This window comes from Meriones unguiculatus, chromosome 14 (genome assembly GCF_030254825.1).
Source record: "Meriones unguiculatus strain TT.TT164.6M chromosome 14, Bangor_MerUng_6.1, whole genome shotgun sequence".
NCBI classification, from domain to species: Eukaryota; Metazoa; Chordata; class Mammalia; order Rodentia; family Muridae; genus Meriones; species Meriones unguiculatus.
This window is the reverse complement of record NC_083361.1, coordinates 2,758,204-2,780,012: the sequence shown is the minus strand read 5'-3', so window position 1 is coordinate 2,780,012 and position 21,809 is coordinate 2,758,204. Positions and strand designations below refer to the sequence as shown.

General features: G+C 51.4%; 1 protein-coding gene across 2 annotated transcripts; it reads left to right on the top strand.

The window, feature by feature from the left end:
* Window positions 1-90: 90 nt before the first annotated feature.
* On the top strand, window positions 91-21,706 carry Itpkc (inositol-trisphosphate 3-kinase C). 2 transcript variants are annotated; one of them, XM_021650645.2, is made up of 7 exons: window positions 91-1,327; window positions 8,902-9,004; window positions 11,125-11,338; window positions 13,851-14,055; window positions 15,308-15,409; window positions 16,001-16,072; window positions 20,354-21,706. In XM_021650645.2, exons 1-7 carry the CDS (start codon window positions 197-199, stop codon window positions 20,555-20,557), a joined length of 2,031 nt encoding a protein of 676 aa, XP_021506320.1. In that variant the 5' UTR covers window positions 91-196; the 3' UTR covers window positions 20,558-21,706. The 2 variants fall into 2 exon arrangements, with proteins under 2 accessions (XP_021506320.1, XP_060222470.1); XM_060366487.1 differs by lacking the exon at window positions 91-1,327 and adding an exon at window positions 6,746-6,894.
* The last annotated feature ends 103 nt before the right edge of the window (window positions 21,707-21,809 follow it).

Genomic DNA, 21,809 nt, shown 5'->3' with positions numbered 1-21,809 from the left:
TTTCGTCACATCCGGCGAGGGCGGTGTTTAGGGCTTTCCCTGGGAGGTGGAGTATCGGTTAACCCCTGTGTATCCGGGCGGCCCGGAGCTCTGCGGGCCGGAACCTACGGCTTGGGGCTCCCCGGCCACACCCCTCGAAGGATTTAAAGGGGAAGGAGGAGCCGGACGGGCCGAAGCCCGAGCCGAGGGAGCGGGCATGAGGCGCTGCCCGTGCCGGGGGAGCCTGAGCGAGGCGGAGGCCGGCGCGCTGCCCGCCGAGGCCCGCATGGGGTTGGAGGCGCTGCGGGGCGGGCGGCGGCGACAGCCGGGACTGCAGCGACCCGGGCCGGGAGCAGGTGGCCCGGCGGGACGGCCGGAGGGGGGCGGTCCCCGGGCCTGGCTCGAGGGGTCCAGCCTGCACTCCGAGGCGGAGAGGACCGGCCTCGGGCCTGCGCCGCGTCCAGGCGGTCCCCAGGCAGAATCCTGCGGAGACGGACACGCGGAGTGCGGAGTAGCCGGCCTGGGAGCAGAATCGGAGAAACCCAGCCAGAACAGGGAGCTGGACCTCCCGACACACGCAGAGATGAACGGGCCCTGGGCAGAGATGGAGGTGGCCGGTTCCTGGAAGGATGGCTTTCGGACTGATCCTCGCAGATCCGACCTCCAGTGTCAGCCAAAGAGAGCCAGCCTGTGTACCCAGCCAGCGTTTGATGAGTCCTGGACCGACCTGGAAAGAGTCGAGCTGTGGCCGACTCAGCCAGAGAGGGACAAGCCCTGGGTTGATCATCTCCGGACCCGCCACAGCACATCCAAATTGCAGAGCCACCCAGACCTAGTCTGCCCCTCACCAGAACCAGGTACTGATGCCCCCTGTAAAGAGTGGATCCCGGGTAGCTCCAGGACACCACGTGACACCGACGGCTTCTGGACCGGGTCGCCACCTGATGGTTCCCCCATGAGACAGAGTACCCAGATGGCCTGGAAACAGCCTGGAAGCGATGGCTTTTCCACACAAGACGCTGACGGTGCCTGGATTCGACCTGGCACTGATTGTCCCTGGGCTGACAGCGTGTTGGGGGAGTCCAATGGAGACGACCCATTGGAGGCACCAGAGTCCGGGGAGTTGGTGACTAACCTGCGCTCCCACCTGGACTGCGGCTCCCTGTGTCCTGTGCCCCGTCTTATCATCACCCCTGAGACTCCCGAGCCTGAGGCCCAGCCGGTGGGACCTCCATCCCGGATTGAGGGGGGCACTGGCGGCTTCTCTTCCGCCTCCTCTTTTGATGAGTCTGAGGATGACTTGGTGGCCGGGGGTGGAGGTACCAGCGACCCTGAAGACAGATCCGGAGTGAGTAGACCCCATTCTTCCGGAGAGCATGACCCCGAATCTCTTACCCTCCCGTTGTTTCTGCCCTGGCTTAGAAAATGCTTTCCAGGTGATTCTTAGCCACCTGCTAGCAATGACATCTCTAGATATCTCTTCCATCCACTGGCCGCCTTCCCCGGACAGACAGGTTACTAATGCATTTCATGAGCCCCCTACTCTTTGCTCTTTTCATTTCTGTCTTTCCAGTTTCTCCTCTGTCACTAGTTCTTGGGGGAGGTCTGCAGGGGAGGATCATCGACTGACTGTGCCTGGGAACCTCTGAAATCGTAGCATTGTGTGAGTCTATGAACACACAGTTTTATATAAAAGATCTGTGGTGTCTGCTGAGTCCTCTAGAGGGGATCCGAAGCCCTACTCTGAAGAGCACCAGTAAGATCAGTAAGCTAGAAGGGATTAGAAGGGATGCAGATTCCTTCTGAGATGTATTGATGGAACCCTTGCCTGTTTGTCCTTTTTTTTTTTTTTTTTTTTTTTTTAGACATTCTTCTGTATCCTGTCTTGGTCTCAAACTTTGTACATTACTGAGGCTGGCCTTGAACTCCTGATTATCCAGCCTCTGGGATAACACATGCTCCACTGTGCTGCCCCTCCCCCCTGCACTCTACCCTTGCCTCCTGTTGAGAAAGAGTTTGCTGTGTAGACCAGGCTGGCCTGCAGACATGAAGCTGCTAAGACCATTCTGCCTCTGCCATTCAGGAATTAGGGATGGGATGTGCCATCATGCCACACCCCTGCCAAACCCATCATGCCAAACCCGTGGTGAGTTTGTCCATACTCACTATGAAGCTAGACTGGCTTTGAACTTGTGGTTGTTCTGATGCATTAAGCCTTTTCTTTAATTTTATTTTTTAGCTGTATTTATTTTTGCACTTAGATTTATTTATTTTATGTGTATGAGTGTTTTTACCTGAATGTATGTATTTGTGTGTTATGTGCATGGATGCCTGCTTCCTGGAGGGGGTCAGATCTCCTGGAACTGGAGTTACGGATGGTGTGAACCACCATTTGAGTGCTTTTGAGCCAAGTATTTTGAGCCATCTCTCCAGCCCTCCTCATAAGCCTTTTCCAGGCTGGGCTTTCAGGCCTGAGCCAACACGACCTGCTGCCACCAGCTTTCATTAGATGTTCAAAGGGCCAAATAGTCAGGGATTGCCAGGTTTCCAACATGTATCTAGGTTTGCCTTGAACTAGCGATGGTTTTGCTGCCTTGAGCTTCCCAAGGGCTGGGGTGACAGGTATGAAACAACAAGCCCATCTGCCTCCAGCTTTCAGGTATATGTGAGGAGGGGGTGCAGAGATGGCTCAGCAATTAAGAGCAAGTTTTGCTCCTGCAGAGAGCCAGAGCTGGATTCCCGGCCCTATGCGCGGCTCACAGCTGCCAGTAACTCCACTCCCAGGGGATCCAATGCCTCTGACCTCTGCAGGAACTCGAAGTCACATATGCCTGCCCACGTACACATAATTTTAAAAACATCTTAAGAAAAAGTTCAAAGGGCAAAATGCTCAAGGATCCTCAACCCAGCCAGATACCCATCATGTACCCAGACTGTCCTTGAACTTGTGATAATGATCTTGCTGCCTCAGTTCTACAGAGCCTGTACCGACAGGCTGGCCAGCACTAGCTTTTTATTAGATGTGCAAAGGGCAAAATGCGCAGGGATCCTTGGCCTACCCAGGTACCCACCAGTCTCCTGCAGTCCCCTGCTCCCAAGGGGCCCCTTCAGAGTTATTTACATCTTCCACCTTCGCCCCCAGCTTGGGTGTGGCTCTCCCCTGGTGAATCAGAGGAGCAAGCAGGGCAGGTTCAGGGAAGGAGAAGGCAGAGGAGACACAGGTGTGGAAAAGAGCCTCAGGTGGGGTGCAGAGTCCATCTGCTCACCAGCTTCTTGGTGGAGTCCTCCTGCTGGGCCCTGAAATCTACCTTCTCGGTCCCGCCGCCCCTTAGCTTGGGCACCTCCCTCGGGGACATGCTTACACATGTGGTCCCAGCTGTGAGAAACAGACCTGCCCAGACTTGCCGATGCCCGCACAGAAGAGGCAGCACAAGGCCTTCTGCCGTGGCTCTTCCCTGTGCCTGCCCTCTCACCTCCTTGACATCTGCGCAGCTGAGTTGCGAGCGGGTGACTGATAACAACAGCAACACAGATGGCCACAGCTGTCGAACTCCTGCACGCTCCGCTAGCTCATTACCCCTCGTGGCAGCTGTGTGACACATGCTATTGTGCTCCTTTTTACAGATGAGGAAGCTGAGGCACAAGAGAGGAAATCCCTCATCCCATCCAGGGAGGTAACACACTTCAAGATTTACCCTCTAGGAGATGCGTGGTGGTACACGCCCTCTGTTCCATAGGCAGAGGCAGGTAGATCTACACAGGTCTACACAGTGAATTCTAGGCAGCCAGAGTGAAGACGTAGGGAGGCCCTGTCTATAAACAAACAAAAATGTGACCCCTAGTCTCAGCGCTGTGGCTCACGCCTGTAATCCCAGCATTTGGGAGGCTGAAGCAAAAGATTAGCCTAAATCTGAAATGTGCCTAAACTGCAGATTGAACCCCCCCACTCCCAAAGACTCCTTTCATACACGGTAACTGATGGTGCCCGTCTCCCTTCCCTCCTGTCCTCTGTTCTTCTGTGTTCCTCTCCGTCTGTCTTTGTTAGGCAGTACAAGCTGTCCTGGAACTTGCTTTGTGGATGGAGCCCTGGCTGGTCTTGAACTTAAGGCAGTGATCTTGCCTCAGGCTCTGGAGCACTTGGATTACAACCGTGCGCCACCATGCCCAGCTCAGGGAACCTTCTCTGCGGTTTTGTTTCTTGTATTTTTACTTATTTCTTATGTTTATTGGTGTGTGGATGTGCACACGCCACAGTGTGCTCACAGACAACCTGGGGAAGTCATTTCTCTCCTTTTTACCATGTGGGGTCCAGGGATCAAACACAGGTTGTCTGATTTGTCAGCAAGAACGTTTACCTGCTGAGCCATCTCCCCAGCCGTGTTTTTATTTGTGTGCCCACACCCGTGTGTGTGTGCGCGTGCGTGCGTGCGTGCGTGCGTGCGTGCGTGCCTGAACCTGAGGAACTATGAACGAACCTAGGACCCTGTGCATGCTAGGACACGCAGTATACTACTGAGCAATGTTCTCAGAACACTTTCTCAGCATTTACTTTGAGACAGGGTTTTTATTGTTGTCTAGGCCTTGAACCTGGTGTGTATTCCGGGCAGGTTTGAATTTACCGTCCTCCTATCTCAGTCAGCCTCACAAGCAGCTGGGATTATAAGCCTGTACAAGGTGCTCTCCTGCCTACCCACCCTCCCTTGTTTGGTTGGTTGTTTTTTTGAGACAGGGTTTCTCTGTGTGGCCCTGGCTGTCCTGGAACTCATTCTGTAGACCAGGCTGGCCTTGAACTCACAGATCACCCACCTTTGCTTCGTGAGTGCTGGTATTAAAGGTGTTTGGCCATCCTTACCCACGCCCTTTGTAGCCTAGGATGACCTGGAACTTTTGATCCTCCTGCCTCTGTCTCCCTAGTGGTGTGTACTTTTGGAGCTGAGCGATACCGGCAGATTAACACTCCCTTCTCATCTTTGTTTTGTAGATGGGAAAACTGAGGCACAGAAAGACATCTTGTGCTTAGTAATGGCAAAGTCAAGTCAAGCCCACAATTTTTGACTTGGTTCTTGCTGAGTTTTAAAGTTTTATTTTAGCCCCTTTGGCTTATGGATCTGTCCCTCACTTGCCTCCTTCCTAGACCTCTTTGTCTCAATTCTTTGTCTTTCCAGAAGCTGCCTCAGTAGCTGCACTGTGCCTAGGCAGGTCCTCTGACTCCCTGCAGCCTTCAGGAACTCACACAGTTCATAGCATCCTGTCTTCAGGCTGGGTCTGCCACCCTCTGCTGCCCTGACTTCAGGGGCTGGGTGTGGCTCAGTGGTAGAGCCCCTGCCTAGAGTCCCCAGTGAGGGGCTGGGGTGTGGCTCATTGATAGAGCCCCTGTCTAGACTCCCCCAGTGAGGGGCTGGGGTGTGGCTCATAGGTCACCTGCCTAGAATCCCCCAGTGAGGGGCTGGGGTGAGGCTTAGTGGTAGAGCCCCTGCCTAGACTCCCCCAGTGAGGGGCTGGGGTGTGGCTCAGTGGTAGAGCCCCTGCCTAGACTCCCCCAGTGAGGGGCTGGGGTGTGGTTCAGTGGTAGAGCCCCTGCCTAGACTCCCCCAGTGAGGGGCTGGGGTGTGGCTCAGGGGTATAGTATTTGCCTAGAATCCCCCAGTGAGGGGCTGGGGTGTGGCTCAGTGGTAGAGCCTCTGCCTAGAATCCCCCAATGAGGGGCTGGGTGTGGCTCAGGGGTAGAGCCCCTGCCTAGAATCCCCCAGTGAGGGGCTGGGGTGTGGCTTCATGGAAGAGCCCCTGCTTAGACTCCCCCAGTGAGGGGCCAGGGTGTGGCTCAGTGGTAGAGCCCCTGTTTAGACTCCCCCAGTGAGGGGCCAGGGTGTGGTTCAGTGGTAGAGCCCCTGCCTAGACTCCCCCAGTGAGGGGCTGGAGTATGGCTCAGTGGTAGAGCCCCTGCCTAAAATCCCCCAGTGAGGGGCTGGGGTGTGGCTCAGGGGTATAGTATTTGCCTAGAGTCCCCCAGTGAGGGGCTGGGGTGTGGCTCAGGGGTAGAGCCCCTGCCTAGAATCCCTCAGTGAGGGGCTGGGGTGTGGCTCAGTGGTGGAGCCCCTGCCTAGGATCCCCCAGTGAGGGGCTGGGGTGTGGCTCAGGGGTAGAGCGCCTGCCTAGAATCCCCAGTGTGGGGCTCAGTGGAAGAGCACCTGCCTAGAATATCTCAGTGAGGAACTTGGGTGTGGCTCAGTGGTAGAGCACTTATAGTGAGCTTGTCTAGCATTCAGGAGGTCTGGGGTGCCATCTCCAGTACTGCTGAACAAGAGAGAGACAGGAAGACAGACACACTGGAGACTACATGTTTATGTAAGACAGCGTCAAGTAACCTTTATTCCTACAGTGTTTTGGGGGTGCCTGCCGTGTTAGACCTGCTGCTGGAGACACACTTGTAACCCAGCAAGCCTCGCTTCCCCCATAAGCTTGAGTGTAGCTAGAATGCCTCAAGGCAATGGGGTCAGAGTCAGCCAGAAACCCAGCACTGTGGCTGGTGATGTTAGGCCAGTGGCTTCACCTCTGAGTCTGTTTCCTCCCTTGTGACACAGACAGCCATCTTCCCCGGGCTGTTTTTAGGATTAAACAGGGTTTGGCACACAGAGCCTTTGTCATGGTGCCTGGAATGTTCCAGGTGCTTAGTAAACAGGAACCTTGATTAATCATCTCCTCCCCATGGGAGAAAATAGCCCTTCCTGGATCCCATGCTGTCCAACACCCTGACTCCCTGCCTAGCATCTGGCTCCCTCCAGTTTGCTATCTGCTGGGGAGCTGGGAGAAAGCATGCCCTTGACCCTGGGGGCAATGCAGGGTAAAGCACACAGCTTCCTCCTCTGCGTGTAACCTACTCTCCCAGTTCATGCTGAGGGCCAGCATATGCCTGGGGTAAGTATGTGTGTGCAGGCTCACACGCATGCCTGACTCGGACACGAAGCAGCAGGATACAACTGATTAAACCTGGCTTGGTATTTGGCTCTTTTTGAGCATCAGGTCCCCAGCCGGTGCTTCTGGCTCCTCCCCACTTTTGCTGAGCTACGTGGCAGCCCTTCTCTGGTTTTCTGTTGCGCTCTCCATACCCCCACTCTTTCCCTTTTCTTCCGTCTGCCCTCTTTCTACTGCTTTGTCGTCTTTTTTTTCATTACATTCATTGTGTTTAGGTCTGATGAAAGTTTCTGGGACTTCTCTCCTTCCAGTATGTGGGGCCTTGGGATTGGACTGAAGTCTTCTGTTTGGCAGCAAGCGTTTTTATGCCCTGAGCCATCTTACTGGCCCTGAATTTTGTTATTTTGAAACAGGTCTCAGCCAGGTGTAGCGGTGCACACCTTTAATCCCAGCACTCGGGAGGCAGAGGCAGATGGATCTCTGTGAGTTTGAGGGCAGCTGGTCTGCATGGTGAGTTCCAGGACCGCCAGAGCTATATAGTGAGACCTTGACTTAAAAAACAAAACAAACAAACAAACAAACAGGGTGTCATGTAGCCCAGGCTATGCTACATGTGGCTGTGTAGTTGAGAATGGCCTTAACTTCCCAAGTATGGGAATTACAGTCTTGCTTGCCTGGCTTTCCATATTTTTTATTTTAGTTAAGATTATCTATTTGTTTGTTTGTTTTGTTTATTTATTTTCAAGACAGGGTTTCTCCATGTAGTCTTGGCTGTCCTGGACTTGCTTTGTAGATCACGATGGCCTGGAACTCATAGAGATCTGCCTGCCTCTGCCTTCCAAGTGCTGGGATCACAGGCGTACAGACTGTATTTTTAACATGATGTATATATGTGTATAGGGTTGGGTGTTGCACATGAGTCGAGTGCCCATGGAGGCCAGGAAAGGGCGTCGGATCCTCTGGGGCAGGAGTTATAGGCAGCTGTAAACTGCCCCAGGGGCACCCAGTGTGGGTGACTGGGGTTTCTGTAAGAACAGTGCTCATCCGAGCGCTGCACCAGCTGCATTTCTTTAAGGCTCTCTTTCCGTGTCTCCCCATCACTCAGAGAACATGAGGGTCTGTGCAGTGGGGATGGAGAGATGGCCCAGGGTTGAGATCAGGGGACATGGTTTCAGTTCCCAGCACCCATGTGGTGGTGCACAGCCATCCATAAACTCCAGTTTCAGGGGAGCCAGTGCCACCTTCTGCTCTCTGTGGGCCTCAGGCATGCATGTGGTTCACGTACACACATGTAGACAAAACTTCCATTCATATAAATAAATTAAAAAGTTATTTAAAGATCTGCTCTAGTAACAAATTGCCCCTAAATACGAATGACTTAGAGCAACAGCAAAACTTTACTTCTGTTCATACTACACAACAAATTAGCTGCGGTTGGGGGGTCGTGCTCTGTGCTGTCCTGCAGGGACCAAGGCCCATTCTCCTGCCCAGTTGCCTTGTTCAGTTCCACAGGGAACTGAACGTGGAGTGTCTGAATTGGCCTTCAGCTTCCACCTGGAAGTGACGCTACAGTCACAGGCCGCTGGCCCAAGAAGTCAGTAACCTCAGTTCAAGAGGGCGAGGACCTGTGCGAAGAGGGGGCGAGGCAGAGCCCCTGGTGACCAGCTCTCTGCCAGTCTCACTTTTGTTCTCTCTCTCTCTCCTCTATGGTTTGCCCCAGGTCAGACCTTATTTAGAGGCAGAGAGGCTTGGCCTCTGTGTTTTATGACTGTGGACTTAAGGTTTACTGAGTTTTGGTGATTGCTACAGTAAGCAAACTCAGCCTATCCTATGACAAAGGCACAGAGACAGCGAAGAAAGTGAGAGGCAGACTCTTCCCCACCAGGTGCTGTCATCATCCCTGGACTAAGCAGGGCTCAATTACCTTGATGAGTTTGGGGACCATGGTCCCAGGGAGCCGCCAGGACAGAAATTCCTGGCTTTGACCTGTATCTCATGCTCACCCTACAGAGCAAGCCCTGGAAGAAGCTGAAGTCAGTTCTGAAGTACTCGCCCTTCGTGGTCTCCTTCCGCAAGCACTACTACCCCTGGGTCCAGCTCTCCGGACATGCTGGTGAGGTTGCGGGAATGTGGACAGAGGCAGGCTCGGCCTGTGTGAAGGCTAGGGAAACCACTGCTCTCTGTAGCTTCACTTGCCTTCAAAACTGGCTTGGTGACAGTCCCTACCCTGTGGGCTGCTCTGAGGAAGTTAGGCCTAGTCATTATTTTATTTTATTTATTTTGAGATAGGGTCTGTGTAGCTCTTGCTGGCCTAGAAGTCACTCTATTGACCAGGCTGGCCTGGAACTCAGAGATCCACCTGCCTCCTGAGTGCTGGGATCAAGGCTACCATGCCCAGCTGGGCCTAGTCTGTTGTTTGGTTGGAGTGGATGGGTATTGCTTCAGCTCCTACTTCCGCTCCTTGTTTAGGGGAGACCCTAGACAGGCTTTACTTGCCCTAGCTGGGATTCAGTTTTCCTCAGAGTATAGAGCAAATCTTACTGCCCTTGCAGGCTTGACAGAGAGTTGAGGGCAGAACATGGAGAGCGTGGTGGCAGGCCGATGGGAAACACAGAGACTGGTGCCAGAGCTCTCCTCATGTCTCCTGCATCGCAGGCCCTCAGTAAACCGAAGCCATGACTCAGCTGGGAGGAAAGCAGGGCTTACCACATGGCCTTTGCATTGCTTCTGTGACACAGCAAATATCTCAGGAAGAACAAAGAACACTGCTCCAGCCATCTCTGGAGACCATAACCAAAAGCTGGTCATGGTGACACACATTTGTTTTATTATTACTTGCTTGTTTGTTGGAGACAGGGTCTTACTGTGTATTCTGAATGGCCTGGAACACTCTATGTAGCCAGGCCGACCTCAAACTCACAGAGAGCCCAAACTCCTATCTCTACCTCCTGGATGCTGGGATTGAGCATTGTACCAGCCAGCCCAGTTTGGCACTCATTTATAGTGCCAGAGCTTGGAAGGCTGAGGCGGCGGGGGGAGGGGTGTCAAATTGGAGGCCAGTTACATAGCAAGACCTTATGTCAACAAAGCAAAACAAAACTATCTCTTTGCCCTAAGACAAAAAGGGAAAATGTGGGATTCTGCCTTAGCCATGCACGTGCCCTTCACAGTGCCAGAGTTAATCCATTGTTTAAGCCTGGAGTCTTGCTGCTATAGCCCAGGTTTGCCTTGAATTCTCTGTGTATCCGGGGCTGGGCTCAAACTTGTGTGCATCCTCCTGCCTAAACCTCCTAATTTCTGGGATTATAGGTTCAAGCCACTGTTTCTAACACGAATTAACTTAAGTAGACCCAAGTGGCTGGCCCCTGGCAATCAAATGCAGGTCTGTTGTGGAAAGTCGTGTTGTCCACTGAGATCCCACAGAGTTGCCTCAGAGGACAAGAGCACCCATTAGAATTACAGAGCGGGGCTGGCGAGATGGCTCATTGAGGAGAGGCATTTCTGTGCAAGCCTGATGACCGAGTTTAATTCCTGGAACCCATGTAAGTGTTGAAGGAGAGAACTGACTCCAAGGGCCAGGCACTCTCTTAATCACACCACACGCAGGTTCACATAGAATAGCAACATTTTTGTAAAATTACAAAGTAGTGTCCGACAAGATGGCTCAGTGGTTAAGAGCATGCATTGCTCTTCTAGAAGGCCCGAGGCAGGTTCTCAGCATCCATGTTAGGTGGCTCTCCATTTCCTGTAACTCCAGTTCTAGGGGATCTGATGCCTTCCTCTGGCCTCTGTGGCTGCTCACACACACACACACACACACACACACACACACACACGCACACACACACACACACGTGTATTAATAAAAATAAAGGTAAACATTTTCAAAATTCCAAAATAAATAATGGTGTATTGTGCTGTGGACAGGACCGTGTATAAACGAGAGAGTATAACTAGGCCCGTGGAAAGCTAGGTGTGAACTGGGTGGGGACCCAGGACTTTAGTCCCATCCCTGGGTGGCAGGCGGGGGCAGGCAGATCTTTATGAGGTCAAGGCCAGCTATCTCAAAACAAACACAGAAGATACCCCAGGACAGAAAAGGGGGTGTGGGGCCGGGCGGGCCGACTGCTTTGACAGCCAGAGGGTGATGGCTGATGCATACCGGGAAGGAGGGTGTGGCAGGTCTTTCTCTGCCTCAGTCTCCGAACCTCTCCTCGGTCTTGCTTCTGACAGGGAACTTCCAGGCTGGGGAGGATGGCCGGATTCTGAAGCGGTTCTGTCAGTGTGAGCAGCGCAGCCTGGAGCTGCTGATGGAGGACCCCCTGCGGCCTTTCGTGCCCGCGTACTATGGCATGGTGCAGCGCGACGGCCAGGCCTTCAACCAGATGGAAGATCTCCTGGCCGACTTTGAGGGCCCCTCCATCATGGACTGCAAGATGGGCAGCAGGTAGGACTGGGTGGCCGTGGGGCCAGCAGGGTAGGTGGTGGCATTTTCTGAGAGAGGAGTTGCTGCCTCAGTACGTGTTCCTGCCAGTGGTGCGTGAGGGTTTCAGGTGTGTGGCCTGCCGTGAGGGTCCAGGTGTGTGGCCTGCCGTGAGGGTTTCAGGTGTGTGGCCTGCCGTGAGGGTCCAGGTGTGTGGCCTGCCGTGAGGGTCCAGGTGTGCCAGCTTGCTGGTGCTTCTTGGTACCCTTGAGTCTATCTTAACGTCTCCTGTTTCATGAACTTAAACCACTCTGATGGATATAGATCTCCGTGGATATGGATGCTGCCGAGGATAGCCTTGGGTTTCGGGTCCTCCGCTCTCCACCTCCCAAGCGCTAGGATTACAGACATATGACACCATCTGGTTTATGCTGAAGATCAAACCTCGAGGGCTTTGTGCGTGCTAGGCAGGTTCTCTGCCAACTGAACCACATTCCCAGCGCCTAACTAAGAGGTTTTTTTGTTAAGGCGTTAAGGACTCACTTTGGTTGCAGAGGTGACTTAGTCAATTGTCTTTTATTTTATTATGTTGGTGCTGGGAGTTGGATGGATAGGACTTTGAGCACGCTAGGCAAGCCCTGTTCACCGAGCTGCATCCATTTCCCTGGGGTTTGTTGTGGTGATTGGCTTTTGTTTGTTTGTTTGTTTGTTTGTTTGTTTTGTTTTTGAGACGGGCTGTTGCACACTCATGGTTGACATAGAGTTCAAATGTAGCTAGCCTCAGACTTAGGGCAATCTTCCTGCCTGTGCCTCCTAAGCATTGGAAATGTATGTCATGCTTCATTCTCTGTTTTTTTAATTGTTTACATATGCAGGATATAAATTCTTTGCTTTACACACACACACACACACACACACACACACACACACTTTCCCATTTCTTCATCTCTCTGTCTCTGTCTCTCTCTGGACCTGAAGACCAAACCCATGGCCTCAAATTTGCCATTTCACTTTCTTTATACCATTAAACAACTCTAATTTTAAAAAATCTGCAGTTCTGATATTTTTTCCTTGGAACCTCTCCCAGTCAGGGCTCTTCCTTACTTTCTCTTGATGAATCAACATTGTTTCCTCTTTGAAAATCACTGCAGCTGGAGAGATGGTTCCCTGGTTACCAGCATGTGCTGCTCTTCCAGAGGGCCTGGGTTGGGTTCCCAGCACCCGTGTGGTAAAACTCCAGCCCTGGGGGAATCTAATGCTTGCTGCTGGCTTCTGAGGCTTCCTTTATGGGCATGATGACCATTTATTTACACAGACTCACAGATATGAATAACGAATTAAAATAGGTAAAATTAAATTAAATAAATCTTGTCTTTAATCCCAGCTCTCAGGAAGTAGAGGCAGTTGGATCTCTATGAATTTGGGGCCAGCCTGCTCTATAAAGTGAGTTTTAGACCAGGAGGGCTGCAGAGTGAGACCCTGTCCCAAAGTTAAATAAAGTAAAAAAGTCTGGGGTTCGTGAGATGGCTCATTGGGTAAAAGGGCACACTGTCCAGCCTGACGCCCTGGTTCCACACCCATGGCCCATGTGGTGGAAAAACAATCAATTCCTGCAGATTGTCCTCTTACCTCTCTATAAGCATGTTTCTTCTGCCAATAAATAAACATTTGTTTTTCAAAAGCTGAAATTCAAATTTTGCCGTGAAATTGGAAGCTTCATGCAATAATTCTAAAATCTGAAAATTTCAAAAATTAGAAGCCCTTTTGGTTCCTAGTTTTATTTTTTAATTTTTCTCATTTATTTTTAATTTTATGTGTAGGTGTGTTTTGCTTGGTGTGTACTTCTGTACCATGTGTGTACCCAAGGAGTGTGGAAGAGGCATCAGATCCTCTGGAACTGCAATTACAGACAGTGTAAACCGCCATGTGTGTGTTGAGATTTTTTTTTTTTTAATTATGTCTGCAAATATTGTACCTGCACTTATTTTGGTATGCCTGCTGCTTGAGGAAGCCAGAAGAGGGTGTTAGAATCCTTGGGACTGGAGTTACAGATAGATACTTGTGAGCCACTTTTTGATACTAGGATTGGAACTCAGATCCTCTGAAAGAGCAGGCAGCACACTAAACAACTAAACCATCTCTCCAGGTCCTGATCCCAAGTATTTAGATAAGAAGTGGCCAAACACCAATGAGCTGAAGTACTTTCTGTTTTGTCAAACATTGTTTTGTTATTATTGCTGTCAATGGCCTCGTGTTTGAAAAAAATCTTTGCCTACTATTATATCATGAAAGCATTCTCTTGTTTTTGTCTATAAGTTTTATTGTTTTAACTTTTGTAGTTTGCTGGGTTTTTGTTTGTTTTGTTGTTTTGAGACAGAGTCTCACTATATAACTTTGGCTGATATCCACCAGCCTCTGCCCTCCAAGTGCTGGGATCAAATGCCTGTGCCCCGGCAGCCTATGTTTTGATATAAGGCAGTGTGAGCCCTCCAGCTCTATGGTTGATGATTTTCTTTGTTTTATCCTGTGTGCTCAGAACCTACCTGGAGGAGGAGCTGGTGAAGGCACGAGAACGACCCAAGCCCCGGAAAGATATGTACGAGAAGATGGTGGCCGTGGACCCTGGGGCCCCCACCGCAGAGGAGCATGCTCAGGGTGCCGTTACCAAGCCTCGGTACATGCAGTGGAGGGAGACCCTGAGCTCCACTTCCACCCTGGGCTTCCGGATTGAAGGCATCAAGGTGAGCCAGGAACCAGCAAGGTGGTTTTGACGCAGGGGACGCTAGAAGGAGACAGACCCATGTCTGCGGAGTCCAGGTAGCCTGGGCTGCGAAAGGCCCAGCTCTCATCCCCGTGCCTAGTAGAGGCAAGGTTTGTTTATCTGTCTAGTGTAACATCTTCATGTACCATCTTTTCTTTCCTGAGTCCAGCCTTTTCTCTGTCCCAGCCTCCCTGGCCTCCCAAACCTGGTGCTCCTCACTTCATCGTGGAATGCAGTAGCAGGAAGGATCTTTATTTATTTAATACATTAAATATACTTGGAAAAGCTGCATGTGGCAGTTACTCTCCTCCCCATGAGGAGTACTGCAGAGTCAGTCTGAGTTACACAGTGAGTTCAGGACCAGCCTGGGCATTTGGCGATACCTTGTCTCAGGGAAAACAACAACAACAAATTCCTAGGGGATCTAGCTCAGTGTTAGAGGGCTTGCTGAGTGTGTGAGTCTTTAGGTTCAATTCTCAGCAGCACTAAACAAATAAAAACTCAGTAAAGACTGGCTCTGTAGCGTAGCAATAGCGCACTTGTCCTTCACATATGAGGGAGACCCTTGGTACAGTATTCCTACCCCACATCTCTTTGAATAATTAATCAAATAGTAAGTCAGAATGGCCAGTTGTGGTGGCTCATGTCTGTAATCCCAGGACTTGGGAGGCTGAAGTGGGGGATCAGGAGTATGACCGCATCTTAAGCACAAAGAGCTGCATGCCCAGTCTCAGGTGGTCTTCAGGCTTCACAGCAGCTCTAGGAAGTGGATACCTGTATGGTTCCCATTTTCCAGCTGAAGCATCAGTGGCTGAGGCAGGTAATAGAACTTGTTTAACTTGAAGGTGTGTTTGGGAAATGGAGGCAGGAGGATCTGGAGTTCAAGGGCAGCTTTAGCTATATTGTGAGACTTTGGTGAGACTCAGACACATGAGACCCTGTCTCAAGAGGAAATGGACTTGCTTTGTCCCACTCTGTTAGACAGCAGAGGAACCATGCCGGAAGCCAGATCCTGGTGCCCTAATCACCTGTTTTACTGGATGCTCAGCCACAACTATTTCCTTAGACATAGAAGGACAGGTTATGTAAAGGTGTAACGGCGGGCTCTGTCGAATTGGGCCAGGCAGGTGGACTGTCTCCCTGAGTAGGGGTCATCCTGGTTGGTGGGTGCCCTAGGAGGCACCTGAGGTGGCCCGGTGTTTGATGACAAGCACTTCACATCTGGCTTGCAGAAGGCTGATGGGACATGCAACACCAACTTCAAGAAGACACAGGCATTGGAGCAGGTGACACAGGTGTTGGAAGACTTTGTGGATGCGGACCTTGGAGTCCTGGTAAGTAGGGCACCGTATCCTAAAAGGCAGCCACTGAAACCATTTAGGGTTGCTTCTGACCCCTGCTCCTTGGCTCTGGGCTGCAATGCTCTGGGCTGACTCTAGCTAGCTTTGCCCACAGGCTGCTGTCAGCTGGTGGCTTGGTTAGGACTGCCCGGTCCTGAATAGCCTGGCTTTTGTGTGTGCTGTGGCTCACAGCCTTGTTCAGGGCCTGGGTGGAAGCTAGCCTGTGCTGTTCCCACGTGGGAATAGGAAGCTGAGCTAGCAAGTACAAGTGCAAGGTCTCCTGGTCTCTAGGCACAGTATGGCCACGTTCTTTTGGGCAGAATGGGTCCTGTCATGAGACCAAGCCCAGCTTGGGTAGGGGACCTGCCGCGGCCTCTCTTAGGGGAGCTGTGGGGATAGGTGGGGATTCATGTAACATGTACTACCTTATCGGCTCCACCCTAGCACTGCTCCTCCTGTCGTTTCCTTGGTTCCCTTTACCCCCTCTTGACTGTCCAGGGTGACAGGGTGAGGTATGATGTCACGGGGGCTCAAAAGGGCCTGCTGTGTTCTGTGCTAACGAGATACCCTTCTTCTCATACCCAGAGAAAGTATGTGGCGCGACTGGAGGACCTTCGCGAGGCTCTGGAGAACTCTCCCTTCTTCAAGACCCATGAGGTTCGAGCCCTGGGTGCCAGGTTTATGTGGGCTCCAGCGTGAGGCTTAGCAAAGGGGATGCAGGAGGGGAGGACGTAGGAGCATGCATTCAAGTGTGCTCTGGGAATGAAGGCTAGCCTCCGTTCCAAGACCTTGGGCTTACCTTCTTGGGCCTCAGTTTCCTTTTTTTATTTCCAGGGCTGGGAGTCAAAACCAGGCTCTCTCAGTCACTGCGCTGAGCACATCCCCAGTCCTTGTTTTGTCTTTGGGTGACAGACATATTTTTTGAGACATAGCCTCATGTCGCCTGGCATGGCTCTTCCTGCCTTAGCCTCCCACATGCCCTGATGACAGGGAACATCACCACACCCAGCCTACCACTCCCAGCCCGCTTCATCTGCTCTGACAAGGGTAAGGGTGGTGATACTGCACTCCCAGGACTGCTAAGGACTGAGAGTCTCTAGAAGTGACCTTTGGGGCTCACAGAGGCACACACATTCATTACTCCAGGTTCTTAGAATTAGTTTATGACTGTAATGATGTGTTTCTAAGGGCCTCCCATGAGGGGTGGTTCTAGCCTTCTCCTTTCTGCTCCTTGCCTGCCTCTCTGAGTTGGTTTGTGTGTTTTATGGTTTTGTTCATTTGTAATGTGTGTGGGCTTGTGCACACCTGGAAGACAGAGCACACCTTGAGGGATTGTTTTCTCCTTCTAACATGTGGGTCCTGGAGAGCAAACTTGGGTCGCTAGGCTTGGCAGCACGTGCCCTACCCACTGAGCCATTCTGCAAGACCAGAGGGGGTTTTGTTTTGCTTTGTGGCTTTTGTGTAGTCTAAGGTGGCCTCAAACTTGTTGTGTTGTCTGTGTTGGCCTAGAACTTCTGCTCCTCCTGCCTCAGCCCTCACTAGTGCTAGGATTATAATCGAATGCGGCTCTGATTATTGCCACCCTGTGTCTCTTAGGAGAGATGGAGCGGGTGGCCAAGGCTGTTTGCCAGTAAATCATCGTCTCTCTTTAAGAGGGGCCCCCTCTGTCTGCTCCCCCAGCCTTTTCCCCCTCCTCAGTGGTGTCTCTGATTTTTCTAGAAAGCCCTGAGCTGGAAACAAGTCTCAACCCCAGCTCTGCAGCTGCCCCGGTTGACCTCGGTGTCTCTGGCACTTGAGTGATAGCAGCCATGTGGGCACTGATGAATAGGCTAATCTATTAGAGCCCCGCCCACAGTAAACTATTTCTGAGAGCCAGCTGTCATTGTCATATTTGTTTTGGTCAGATGTCACTGATGTCCCAGTTACTGTCTTCAGGCTTTATGTGGAAGTAGAGGTCCCCTCTCCTTATGTTTAGTTTTGTTTGCCTAGTACCTTACCTCCAGTTAAAATAGGAAAATTCACTTAAAGGTCAGCATTTGCAGTTTTCCCTTGACAGCTGGAAAGAGGCAGAAGTCCTGGATGCTTGCCATGTGGTAACAGCATCAGGAACTGGCTGCTGTCTCTCTCTCCTGTTCCGTAAGGGATTTGAACTCAGGATCGCACGCACATCTGCCTGGGAAGTGTCACCATTGAACTACATTCCTTTTTCACCTTCCATAGTTTTTGAGACAGGGTCTCATGAGCCCATGGTGGCCTGGAATTTGCTAGGTAGTTGAGGAAGACCTTCAACTTTTGATCCTCCTGCCTCGACTTCCTGAGTGTGGGTTATGGGTGTGTGTTACCATGTTTGGGTATAGGCATTCTACCAACTGAGCTATATCCCCAACTTTTCACCCTTTATTTTTTTAGACAGGGTCTTACTTTGTATCTTTGGCTTGTCTGAAACTCACTATGTAGGCCAGGTTAGCCTCTCTAGGTTTTTATTTTGACACAGGATTTAAGTTGCTCAGGCTGCCCTTGAGCTCACTCTATATTTAGTCCAGGCTATAGGCCTTAACTTTGTTTTCTTTTTTCCTTCCTTCCTTCCTTCCTTCCTTCCTTCCTTCCTTCCTTCCTTCCTTCCTTCTTCTTCCTTCTTCCTTCTTCTTTCTCTCTTCCTCTTTCTTTCTCTTTTTTTTTTTAAAAGATTTATTTATTTTCTGTGTATGAATGCTCTAACTGTATGTACAACTGCATGCCAGAAGAGGGCATCAGATAACATTATAAATGGTTGCAAGCCACTCTGTAGTTGCTGGGAATTGAACTCAGGACCTCTGGAAGAGCAGGCAGTGCTTTTAATCACTGAGCCATCTCTCCAGCCCTCTCTGTTTGTTCCTTCCTTCCTTCCTTCCTTCCTTCCTTCCTTCCTTCCTTTCTCTCTCTTTTTCTCTCTCTCTCTTTCTTTTTTTTACAGGACAGGGTTTCTCTGTGTAGCCTTGGCTGTCCTGGTTTTGTACACCAAGCTGGCTTTGAACTCAAAGAGATCCACCTGCCTCTGCCTCCCCAGGTGCTGGGATTATAGGTGTGCATCACCATGCCCGGCTAGGTCTTGAACTTTCAATTCTCCTGCCTCAGCTTCCTAGGTAGCTGGGATTAAGGCCTGTAACCACAAGGTCTAATGGCCTCTGGCTCTTCAGACAGGCAGCTGTTGATCTGTGCAGGAACTGGGGTCTGGGAGCAGGGTGCTGTGGAAACCTGGTTTTGGGTGGGTGGAGAGGAACTTGTGAAACTGGAGTTAGATGAAGGGAAGGCAAGAGTGACTTCTTTTTGTTTACAGAAAAGAATAAGTCCACATTGTGTCATTTCAAAACTGTGTTTAGAATCTGTGAATGTGGGAAAGGGGGCATGTGTGTCATAGTTCTCTTGTGCCAGTTAGAGGGCCACCTGTGGGAGTCGTTGTTCTCCTTCCACCATTGGGTCTCAGCGACCAAACTTGGGTTGTCAGGTTTGCTGGCAAGTGCCTTTACATGCTGAGCCATCTCACCAGCCTCTTTGTTCACTTTGTAGCCCAGGCTGGCCTTGAGCTCACAGACATCCACCTGCCTCTGCCTTCTGAGTGCTGGAATTAAAGGTGCATGTTATCGTGGCTGCTTAGGGACTTTTTTGTGGTTGTTGTTTTGTTTTTTGAGACATGTTTACTTTGTTAGCTTTGGCAGGCCTGGAACTCACTACATAGCACAGGCTGTCCCAAGCTTGTGGCTGTCTGCTTGGGTGGTGGACATGTGTCACACCTGCTCACCAGCGACTGTCTCTTCAACAAGCAGACAAAAGCTCCACTAGCAGCGCCCACTGAGGAGGACTTGAGGCAGAAGCTGGGAGTCACTGTAGGCGCCTGTGGCCTCTCGGGTACACCTGGTGACCCCCGGGAGGTGGAGTGTTACCAACTTCCCTATTCTGCAATCGGGGCACCAGGGCCAGAGGAAGGAAGCCACTTGCCTAAGGTCATCAGCCACAGTCCACTGGGCCCAAGAAGCCACTACCCTAATCAGGAGAAAGGTCTCCAGTTCTTTTGTCTTTCTGATTGAGTTCCTTGACCCCGTCAGTACCTTGATGCCATTTGTGTTGGTGCTCTGGCTTAAAAAATAACCCCAAATAGCCCAGTGTTTATAGGAGGAGAATGCAGGAGGGCTGGGAGTTCAGGCCAGTGTGGCCTGTAGAAAACTTGTTTAAAACAAACAAACAAACAAAACAGAAGAGGAATCAGGCTTCTTGGTGCATTCTGTACACCCAGCACTTTTGAGGTGGAGGCAGGAAGATCTGGAGTTCAAGGGTATCCTTGGCAGCATGGATAGCCCGGGGCCATCTGGGACTAACGTAAGACCCTGTCAAACAATCAAAAAAATGAGGGCTGGAGAGATGGCTCAGTGGTTAGGAGCACTGGCTGCTCTTCCAGAGAATGCGGCTCAGTTCCCAGCAGCCACATGGCGGCTCACAACTGTCTGTGACTCCACGGTCTGACACCTTCACATAGACGTACATGCGGACAAACACCAGTGCAATTAAAATAAAAAAGAAATGAGAGAGGGAAAACGCACGTAAGGGAGGCTATGGATGCAGCTCGCCTGTGAGCTCTGGCCTAGCTTATTGGAGGCTCTGGGCCATCCTCAGCACACACACAAGAGCTCCGTAACATTGCTGTGTTCCAGGAACCATTAACATGCTTTGTCTGCAAATTATGCAGTTATTCTGAGTTTGTATCTGTAGAAGCAGAGCCACAGAGAGGGTAAAATTCTTGTCCAAGGCTATCTAGCCCAGGAGTGGCAGAGTCAGGATTTGAACTTGTACAGCCTCATTCCAGAATTTCTGCTGTCTGCCACCCTGCTGTGCTTCTCTCCGGGGAACAGATTGGTTCGTGCCTGCTCCTCTCACTAACTGCTTCTCTCTCGCTAACTGCTACAGGTCGTGGGCAGTTCCCTTCTCTTTGTGCATGACCACACCGGCCTGGCCAACGTCTGGATGATTGACTTCGGCAAGACGGTGGCCCTGCCTGACCACCAAACACTCAGTCACAGGCTGCCTTGGGCTGAGGGCAACCGTGAGGACGGCTACCTCTGCGGTCTAGACAATCTGATCCACCTCCTTCAGGGGCTGGCCCAGAGCTAACCCCATCTGCCACCGCCAAGCTCACTTGCAGGATAGCACATGTCTGCCTGGAGGATCCCTAAGATGTCGGGCCCAAGGCTGCTGCTGATGGAAGATGAGGTGCTTCCAGACCAGTGTGGTGTAAGGAGCTTTGGGGGTTCCTGGCAGCACTGGGCTCCTTTATGATATGGGGAACAAGACAGGTGGAGCCATAGAGTTAGTAAAACATGAATGGGGCATTCTGACCAGCTAGGAGAGCTGCTGAGGGAGTACCAGAGACCACAGATGGAAGAATAACGAACCCTTCCTTGAGCAGGCTCTCTGAGCCCAGAGCCAACAGGTTGGCTTCTGCTCCCCAGAGGTCCAGGTGTCGTCTCTGAAGACCCATAGGAACTACCTGTCCATCTGGGCCAGGACAGCCCCATCTGAAGGCCATCCAAGTGCTGAGAGGAGGGTGTGCCGTGGGCTCTTGCTCATGCTACCTGAGGCCTCATGCCCCTTTGTGGAGCCACGGTGTACCCTCCTTCCCCTCAGGGCTGGGAACTGTTCTCTGTTCCTCTGTGAACTCTTGGAGCTGCTGCAGACCCAGAGATTGCAGCCACATCCACCTGTGCCAGCCCCATGACCATCTTCCTTCCGTGGTGCCTCAGCTCCAGCCTCAGGACTTCCTCCTCCTGCCCCTGACCCCAGGGCTCTCTCAGCGGAGTCCAGTGGACAGGAAGGGGTTTCCGAGGCAGGGGAGGAGGTTTCTCCTTGGGAACCAGAGCTGCCTTGCTTCACTGTCTAAGTGCCCTGACCCACATACAGAATGAAGATCCAGGTTGCCCAGAAGCACAAGTGGGCGGGGCTGCTGACCCTAACTGTGGACTACCTGGTTCTAACCAAAGACTTTAGAACTCTGGGATGGGGCAGAGGCTACTCTGTCCCTGTGCTCCAGAACCTTGGCTTCCTGGCCCACACAGATGGGCTTGGCACGGACGGGACCTACCTCTTCTCTAAGCGGAAGCCCTAAGGTCTTCTGGGGCTGACACATCTTCCTTTTCTACTGACTAACTTTATATATATTTATATATGAGGTAGTTAACTGGGGCGGTGTCAGGGAATAGAGGCAAAATGGCTTTACTATCTCTCCCGCCCACAGTAGCACCCCAATAAACAGGACAAAGTTAATATTGTGGGTATTTTCTTGGCATCTGGGTTTGTAAGCTAAGATTTATACTCTGGGCCTTCATGCCGGGGTGAGATAACGCCTTGGGAGACTGCAAACTAAGAA

What these genes read in the sequence shown, in the direction of transcription:
- Itpkc (XM_021650645.2), top strand. Translation starts at nt 197, where the DNA reads ATGAGGCGCTGCCCGTGCCGGGGGAGCCTGAGCGAGGCGGAGGCCGGC. An exon ending in GACTGCAAGATGGGCAGCAG is followed by an intron (nt 11,339 to 13,850) that starts GTAGGACTGGGT and finishes CTGTGTGCTCAG; the next exon opens with AACCTACCTGGAGGAGGAGC. An exon ending in ATGCGGACCTTGGAGTCCTG is followed by an intron (nt 15,410 to 16,000) that starts GTAAGTAGGGCA and finishes TCTCATACCCAG; the next exon opens with AGAAAGTATGTGGCGCGACT.